This window comes from Belonocnema kinseyi, chromosome 6 (genome assembly GCF_010883055.1).
Source record: "Belonocnema kinseyi isolate 2016_QV_RU_SX_M_011 chromosome 6, B_treatae_v1, whole genome shotgun sequence".
NCBI classification, from domain to species: Eukaryota; Metazoa; Arthropoda; class Insecta; order Hymenoptera; family Cynipidae; genus Belonocnema; species Belonocnema kinseyi.
Window position 1 is genome coordinate 97,906,535 of NC_046662.1, and position 9,969 is coordinate 97,916,503.

At 35.5% G+C, this 9,969-nt stretch overlaps 1 protein-coding gene across 1 annotated transcript; it reads left to right on the forward strand.

Moving 5' to 3' along the window:
* The first annotated feature begins 1,465 nt into the window (after positions 1–1,465).
* On the forward strand, positions 1,466–2,128 carry LOC117175512. The gene has a single exon (XM_033365219.1). It carries the CDS (start codon positions 1,466–1,468, stop codon positions 2,126–2,128), a length of 663 nt encoding a protein of 220 aa, XP_033221110.1.
* The last annotated feature ends 7,841 nt before the right edge of the window (positions 2,129–9,969 follow it).

Sequence of the window (9,969 nt, forward strand, 5' to 3'; positions counted from 1 at the left end):
GAGCAGATGATGTTGATGAAGATAAAGAGTTAAGACGACAGGTAATCATGAAAGGACTTTTAATATTCTTTCTGAGGAAGATATTTAATTAAACGTATTAGGCTTGCGCCGGAATTTCGTTTCGGATAATTTTAAAATTCGAGTGGAGACTCGCCCAATCAAACAGCCCACTAAAAGAAAAATTCTCTCGGTTATTGCCAAACTTTACGATCCACTTGGATGGTTTTCTCCTGTAATGATAGTAGCTAAAAGATTTATGCAGGAACTGTTGATTCGTAAAATAGATTGGGATGATCCTCTTCCCGAGGACTTGCTCAACCATTGGAATGCTTATTACAGTGAGCTTTCAAAACTCGATCAGATATTAATTCCCAGATGGACTGGACTATCACGATCTAGTTTGGGATACGAACTTCACGGATTCTCGGATGCTTCAGCGAAAGCGTATTCCGCTATTATTTATCTTCGCATTCTTTAATAAGATGAAAGTAAGCAAGTAGCCTTGTTATATGCCAAAACAAAGGTCGCTCCAATTGTTACAGTGAGCATACCGAGATTAGAATTATGTGGGGCAGAGTTATTAGCTAAAGCATTACATTTTGTTATTAGCACAATGAACTTTAAAAATGTTCCTTTGCATTGTCATACCGATTCCACAGTAGTCTTGACCTGGCTCAGCAAGCATCCCTCAGCGTGGCCCACTTTTATCTCTAATAGAATTGTACATATTTACAAATTTGTGCCACATGCCAAGTGGCGACATGTTGCAACTGGGGATAACTCAGCAGATTGCTCCTCAGATGGTCTTCTTCCGGTACAAGCTTCAAATCATCAATTACGGTAGAAAGGGCCCTGTTCGTTATCACTTCCTTCCACAAGTGGGCCGGATTCACATCCACCTTCACCAGCTATAGTAGACCTAGAACTTGAGCCCTTTTCAAAGGCTAAAGTCGCCCAACATACCATGAAGGATAAACCTCTGCAGTCGGATCTGGCTAATGAATTTGAGTCTTGGCCAAGATTAGTTAGAGTTACGGAACATTGCTTACGATTTATTAAAGCATTACGTAAGAAAATGGGAGAGTTTCAGGATTCTGAAGAATTATCTCCAATGCCTTTTTTTTCATCAGTAGAAATTAATGAAGCCCGTAAGTGGTGGATTTTACACGTACAAAATACTACCTTTGTCCCAGAAATTAGCAATTTAAAATCAAGTGAATCAGTCTCTAAAATTTCTCCTTAAAAAACGTTGAATCCATTTCTGAATGGTTCCAGTATTCTGCGACTAGGAGGTCGCCTCCATCAAGCTGCAATTAGTTATGATGAGAGGCATCCAGTGATACTATCTGGTAATCATCAAATTTCAGTACTTATCGCTTGACATGCGTACTTGCGATCAATACATGGTGGCATTCAGCTCACTTTGTGCACTCTACGTCTAGGATTTTGGATTATCAGAGGTAGAATGTTGGTAAATTGTCTCATACGTCATTGCGTCATTTTTGTACGTCAGAGAGCTAAGGTTGTTCAACAATTAATGGGTAGCTTACCTGATTTTCGCACTGTGAATTGTAGACCATTCACACACTCTGGTGTGGACTACGCCGGTCCCTTCCAGATTCGCTTTGCTCCAGGTAGAGGACAAAGGAGTTATAAGGGTTACGTAGCTCTTTTTGTTTGTTGTGTAACCAGAGCTATTCATCTAGAGCTAGTATCAGACTATACTTCTCAGAGCTTCTTATTGGCCTACAAGCGTTTTATCGCGCGTAGAAGAATACCTGCTCACATTTACAGCGATAATGGTACCACCTTTCAAGGCGCTGATCGAATATTAAGAGAAAACGCGGCTCAATTACGTCGAGACCCGAATCTTGTTAATTTTTTATCGGTCGAGGGAACTACGTGGCATTTTATTCCACCCGCCGCCTCTAACTTTGGTGGTCCTTGGGAAGCAGGGGTGAAACATCTGAAACATCATTTACGTAGAGGTGTTGGATCACATACTTTAACGTTTGAAGAGTTCTTTACCACTTTATCTCAAGTAGAAGCTTGCCTCAGTTCCAGACCAATTGGAACACATTCTGAAGATCCCAATTATTCCTCTTATATCACTCCAGGGCATTTTTGATAGGAGCTCCAATCACGAGTCCTCCAGAGCATTCTGTAGAATTCATACCCGAAAATAGACTAAAAAGATGGCAAATCGTTCAGCGTATAACTGAAGTTTTCTGCCGACTTTAGAACGTGGAATTTTTGCATGCTTTACAACAACGCTACAACTGGAAACAACAGGATCCTTATTATAAAATAGGTGAAATAGTGCTTATCAGGCATGATGCGCTCCCTCCTTCTAAATAGCAAATGGGTCGCATACTTATATGCTACCTAGGAAAAGACGGTCTGATTCGTACCGTTCGCGTTAAAACTACCACTTCGGAATTCGATCGACCAATCTCAAAACTTTGGTTACTGCCTGTCAGCGCGGTCGGGGCTGCTGAGTTGACTGATAGTCCAAAACACTAAAGTCTCTTAGAAGATCTTTCCTATGGAACTATTTTTTCAATTATTTTTTTTTTACGTCTTTTACTTGTTTTTCACTTATATAATTATAACTATTATTGTGAAAATGACCTAAATATAACGAAGCTGTGTATATGAAGTCTATAAAGAATATTCTTACAATAAGTTAATGCATGTTAGATTTCTTGCACCGTGGGCGGCTCACAGAATCAGCGATATCTTAGAAATTTCGTGCTAAATGCTCAGCACGAAGCGGGCGGTATGTTAGAGGTGTGTAAAAATGCGTGAAAACTGCAAGTACAATAAATATGTACGCTGACACTTAACTTGTCTGTGTGTAATAATTGTGACCGGTAGCCAGTTTGAGTACTGCCGAGCTCTGAGAAGGATCGTTCTTGCAACAAGAAATGATTCGTAAACTGTTAAAAGTATTTATTATAAAAGTTTCATTTTTAAAGTAAAGAAACTATTGCGCTTTAAGTTCTTAGAAATAAATGGTTGAAAACTGAGTCTACTTGCCAATAGAAGTGTATTTTGTGAATACTCCTCAATCACCTTAGATTTACGTCTAAACGTTTAATAATAAATCTGGATTCAAGAATATCTAGTGTTGTGTCAAACAAAGTTCAAAGTGATTTTACAAGAAAATTATATATCCCATTTTAGGGAAAAGTTGGAGAGGTTTAGGTAAAACATGTTTTTTTTTTTCAATTGAAAAATACTCATAATTTCACAGAAAATTTATTTTTCCAATTTGAAAAGATACTTCTTGCCTAATTTCCTCTTAAAAACAAAATGTTTTTTCGCTAAGAGATTCTGCAACTTGAATCACATATACCTTTTTGATTTTGAATGGATTCATTCTGCAAAACTGAAATTGAAAACTTTTATAATATTTATTTTTCAGTCATTGTAATCTCTATGTTGATTTTAGGAACTTAATTTTTTTCAACAATTTTTTGTATTTTTTATATAATCGTACTATTCTCATTCTAAATATATTTTTGGAATACGAATTACTTATCAATGTAATTCGTCTGTTGAATCTCGCGCTTCGTGTTCGGACATGACTATACCTTGCGCTTCGCACTCCGATATTTATTCTTTACATTTGGAATGCTTGAATGAAACTTTATCAAAAAGATCTCTTTTGAGTAGCTCGATTTTCAACAGACATTTGTAAACAGGTTTTGTTCAATATTTTTTCCCCGGTAATTTTCATCATTTTTCCACAAATTTTTTATTTTTTATTTTCAATGTTATTTTCACAAATAAGAAATCAAAATCAAAATTTAAATTTTCGATTTTCAAAGAAAGCCCAAAAATTTGTTATGATAATCTTGTAGGTTTTAAAAAAGCATTGTTTTTCTTCTTTTGACTTTTTTTTATATCGTGCGTCGCTTGGCCTACACTTTTGAATTTCGGTTGAGTTTAACATTTTTGCAAATGCTATAACCCTGGGATTTTTCATATAATTAAAAAAAGTTTCAGGGATGAATTTTTTGTTTTTGTTTTTTTTTCTACTGCTATAAACATTTGTAAATACAATTTTCGAATTCAGAAAAAAACTGGGCTCAAAAATTTTCAAAATTCGCACACTTTTTTAATTTGTATCAAAAGTGGCTTGTTTACGAACTCGCCCTTTCTTTTAGGATCTCAAAAAAGTGTGCCAAAGATAGATTTGATCCATTGATTTTTTCGAGTGTTATCGTATTTACGGACGGACGCATAGTTCGCATTAGAAAATTGGGGTTCAAAATGATACAGACCCTACACTTTTCTTCCGATTCCATTCTTTTTTTTTAACTTAAAGCTAATTAAATTCTGAAGAGGTCTGTCCAGGTCGATTTTGTTAAAAAAGCTCTATTATTTGTTATTCAAGTTGCAAAATGCCAATCTGTGACAATCCGTTCAATTGTTATAAACAAATTCATGAACAAAATCGATTATTGCTGTTCATTCCCGCCAGGAAGTTCTTTTCATCACGTTTTTCCCCGCGAAATCGAGTGAAATTAATGTTTCGGTAAAATCAAACTCTAAAGTATAATTTTTTTTGGTTGTTATAAACAAACTTCATGAACAAATTTAATAAACAAGCGCCTATGTATATATAAAATGCATTTTTTCTGCGCAAACAGTAGGCTTGCCTTCAAAAATTAAAATTTTGACAGAAATAGACAATAAAAATATTTACCATTGTTATAAACAATACTGATTAACACATGCATTAAACGGTTATTCTTTTATAGAAAAAATCCATTTTTTGCATAATTGTTCATTCTATCCCTAAATTAATATTCTGATGGAGGACAATGACGTTTGACACTATATTTTTTTATTACCAATTCTTATCCAAAATGCATTTAATAGACGCTTTCAAATAGAAAAAATCTCTTTCTTCCTGAAATGTTGATTATATCATAAAAAATGAAACTCCTGCAAAAGGTTATGACATCCAACAACATTTCCCATTGTTATAAATAATCATGATCAATCAATTCTTAAAATAATTTTTTCGGGTAGTAGAAAACGGTTTTTTGGGTTCAATAGTAGTTTAATAGTACAACAATTTCAGGATCTGCTGATTGCAGATGATTGAGATAAGAATGGGCAACGCTTCTGAATACCAGAATTTTTCGTCCAAAAATGGTTAAGCTTCATGATTTCGTTCATCCTCGTTGCTTATACCCGTGCGCAAATTGCCGTATTTTGCCTTATTTAAAAAAAGGCCCGGATCAGATGCGGCTCAGGATGCCTGATTAATAAATTTATGTAACGGTCCTGACCCGGTCCGTTTACGACCTAACAGCCTTCCCTTATGATTAAGTCAGGTAGTCTGAATTATGTTGTAGTTAAGGTAACTTGACGGCCCTGGCTGGAAAAAGAAAAAGGATCCGAGTGGAATTTGATCGAAAAAACGACGAGTTTTTCAATTACAAAAAAAACTTTCAAAACGATTTATTATCATAAAAATGTCAAATGTAACATTTTTGAAAATAAAAGAAGAAAAAGTAAACAGGGCCACAAGATGAAATTGACGTGGAGCATCATTCATCTAGTTTAACTTTATGTTCTTGGGGTCGCTGATCACGATTCCGGTATCCATATGACCCCATCACGTCTAGATCAAGGTCAAATGAAGGTCAAACACCATAATTCGATTGCTGCAATTTTTTTGACCCCGAATCCAGCTAGGAAGGGTCTCGAACCAGTGGACCTTTACGTTTTTGGGGCCTCTGATCACGATCCGTGTATGTGGGTACTATGGAAACAATTTCGGGTGTTGAAGCAATTCTAATTCAAAATTTGAGTTCAGATGTTATATAAAAAAATTATTTGGGTTGGAAGAATGGATTCTTTTAATGGAATCGCATAGTAGACTTGTACACGAAATGAAAATTGAAAATTTATGTACAACGTGTTCTTTTGTTCGTAAAAGTTTTACGGATAGATTTTCTTTTATGTACATTTGATGTGTCTCTCTTTTCAAAGACCAACAATAGTCTGACATCATGTTCACATCCCAACCCCCTTGATATTTTCTCTCAAAGTCTTTCAAGTTTTGGTGAAATCTCTCACCCTGCTCCTCCCTGAAGTCCCCCAGATTTTCAGGGAAGTAATCAATGTGGGAATGGAGGAAATGGATCTTTAAATTCATTAAACATCCAATCTTTCGGTAATTTTCCAACAGTCTGTCGGCATTATTCCTGTAATCAGGGTCTTTGTTATATCCCAAGAATATTTTTTTAATTTCTTTGAAAATACTCCAAGCTGCTCTCTCATTAGTTGTGATTCTCATTTCGAATTCATCATCATTCATCAGTTCCCTTATTTGGGAGCCATCGAAAACACCTTCATTGATTTTCATTTTAGAAATATTTGAAAATTTCTCAAATATATACATGAAAGCATCGCTCTTCGATACCCTCATTGTTTTGACAAGCTGTTTAAATAAGCCGAGTTTGATATGTAATGGTGGAAGGATGATTTTATGACTAGGAATGAGACTCTCTTGTAGTCTCATTCCACGTCACCACGTGGAGGTGCCCTTGGAGCAGGCACAAAAAATGTCGATTCACAACGTCCTTTCTTATAGCATATTATGTAAGTAATAAATCTCGGCCTCTGTTTGACCTGGAGAATGATCCTGTTGGTAAAAACTAAGGGCATCCCTTACGGTGAAAATGCTCGACAGTTGAATGTGATTTCGTAAAATGCTAGGCCCATGCTCTGAAATTTAAAGTCGGTTGAATGTAAACACTTAAGCTTGAAATGAAACATTAAATCATTCAATTTCTCATTTTAGACTCTGAACCTATCATTTCAGGAAACCACATCCACCAGGACCGTGATCAGCGACCACAAGAACATAAAGGTCCACTGGTTCGAGACCCATTCATAGCTAACACATCAGCTGAGAGATCAAAAGAAGGATTTGACCTCTAGATGACCTCAAAATTATCTTCAGAGGTCAGTTTGACCAACAGGTCAAGGCGTATTCGGACGTAAAATTTTCCGCTCTTTCAGAATCCGGGGTCACAAAAATTGCATCAATCAAATTAAGGTCTTGGACCTTCATTTGACATTGATCTAGACGTGATGGGGTCATATGGACACCGGGATTTGATTAGCGACCTTAAAAACATAAAGGATAACTAGATTGAAAGATGCTCCACCTCAATTTCAACTTGTGGCCCTGTGTTATTATTACAATATTATCGTAGATTTATCATCGGTTCCAGTAACAGTACTTGGAATTTTATGCATAATCAATAAAATATTAATATACCGAATAATAATGTGAATAATTATTCTCTGCAATTATTTTTCGTAAATACAAATTTAAATTTGTGCGGCATCGCGTGACGCACAATCTTGTGCCCCGTTGCTTTTCGCGCGTCTTTTGCGAGGTCTTTTGTTTTCTCGCCGGTGAATCTGTGAATGTCAACAGTGTCGATACGTGCACATCTTATAATTTATAGCCAGTTATAAGTGTAATAAATAATTCAAGGTAAGAATAGCATATATTTTACATCCTATTTTAATTCATCTGTTTTGGCAACAATACAGTTCCATAAAACTACCTTGTGGTAGTAGCTTTACGAATGCTTGTTTTTAGGTTAGGTTAAATATTGCTGATTATATTTATCTTATTTTCAATAATGTTTCTGTAAAACTGAGTCCTTTCTATGAAGAATAATTTTATTTATTGTTTATAAGTACTAGCAAGCCAACATGCGCGTGATTATTTTGTCTTCCTTATTACGAGTTCGATCAAGTCATTCAATAGCCAATTTAGTTTGCAACAACAGTGTATGCGAGCAGTAAAATGGGAGTAATTCTGCATTTTTCATGTCAAATATATTTAATTATTTAATTAATAATTAAACTTGTATTTTCTGTTCCTACTGAAACCCATAATTTGTTACATCCTAATTGAAAATAAAAATTTAAGAAATTTCATAGGAAATATATGCGGGCCGGAGAAGGGCTTTATTTATCTTAAAGGCACAGGAACGGTTACCTGCTACTGACCGTCTAATGTTGGCTACACACGGCTCTTCTCATTCCGAGCGCTTACTTATTAAATTTGTTTATGCAATTTGTTTATAACAATCAAAAAATTATACTTCAGTGTTTGATTTTAACGAAACGTTAATTTCACTCGATTTCGCGGGAGAAAACGTGATGAAAAGAACTTCCAGGCGTCAATGAACAGCAATAATCGATTTTGTTCATTAATTTGTTTATAACAATTGAACAGATTGTCACAGATTGGCATTTTGCAGCTTGAATAACAAACAAACAGAGGGGGTCTCAAAACGTGGAGATCCGTTGAAAAACTGTGGTATCAAATTTCGAACAACTCTAATACTTTCTCAATCCTAAATGCTGTATGATAAACATCTAAAATGAAATATTTTCGACACTTCTGGGCGCTCGTAAAGAGTTTTTCTTAGTGCATATGGTTGGGTTAATCGTATGGATCTTTCTATTGGATCATTGTTAGTCAGTTCGGGTTGTGTCTGAAAGGAGATGTACGCTGGCTTTATGGAGATCTCCATCCAGAATGATTTCGAGAGAGGTTTGTCAGCCACCCATATCGGAACAGCTCGTAGGGAAATTGCCTTATTTAAAGAAAGGCCTGGAACAGGCCCGGCTCAGGATGCCTAATTAATAAATTTATGTAATGGCCCTGATTAGGCCCGTTTAAGGCCCAAATAGCCTCCCCTAATTATTAGGGGGGGGGGGGGGTTAACGTTTAAAAAAATTTTCTTAATTTTTTATTATTTGATTTTCTGAAGGGAGAACCTTTCAAGAATATTGCGTGAAAATTTAAGATGAATCGAAATAAAACTAACGAGGATACAGCGTTTGCAGCAACCACGCTGCATACACGACTCAGCGCAGGGCAACACGACACAGAGCTGAAAAAACACACAAAAGAAGACAGGATTCGTCGTAGACAGGAACAAAAAGATGTTTTGGACATTATGGATGATAGCAACATTCTTTATGGACCTGGCATCAATTATGAATTGATTATGTTTTATTCCAAATTGTTTAGTGTTCAAAACTTTAAAGAGTTTTTCCCACAGCTCACGTTTCCAAAGACGGTGCCCCTCCTAACTTCAAAACTACTGCACTGATCCTTTTGAAATTTGGAACACTATTTCTGTACATAATTAACGAGGTAACGCTAAAAAGCTTTTTTTAAATTTATTAATAGTTTTCATTTTACAATAACAAATTACCCGATTTTTTCACAAAGAACGCGTTTTTCACTTCAAAGTGTTCCCAAAAATTGGAAAATAGAAATTTCGAAAAACCCTCCCAGCGTTACTTGGGGAAAGCAATTATCTAACGAAAGAACTTTAATTATTTTATTTAAGATGATGCAGCACCGAGTTGTGAGGAGCACCGCAATTCTACTTTTTCAGGAGACGCTTCCGAATAATTGATGTCATTGCCTTATTTTTTGACATTTCTACATGAAAATTTCACAAAATATTCTTCGAATTCTATACTTTAATGTACCATTGGTTTTAATCAATAGATTTTAACTGTGTCGTAACAAAAATTCTCAAATATGTGCCTTTTTGCACGAATTAACGTTACCCGCCCCCCCTTAAGTAACATAGTAATATAAGAATCTGAATTTTAGTACAAAAAGGCGGTTGACTTTCAGATGTAACTAAAAGGATCATTCGCCAGTTGAAAGTCAACTGATGATGATAACATGACTTTAAGTAAGGGGCTTGGTTGAATGTCAATAGCCTTATGTACGTAAAATGTACTTTATATGTTAATTTAAGACAGAAAGATTGTTGACTTTCCGCCAACGCGTGGTGTGAAATGAAACTTGCAGGTTAATTTAAGTCAGCTGATTGTTGAAATTCATAAAATTCATGCGCTATCGTTCAGTTATTAGGAACATGAAATTAATAT

What these genes read in the sequence shown, in the direction of transcription:
- LOC117175512 (XM_033365219.1), top strand. Translation starts at nt 1,466, where the DNA reads ATGTTGGTAAATTGTCTCATACGTCATTGCGTCATTTTTGTACGTCAG.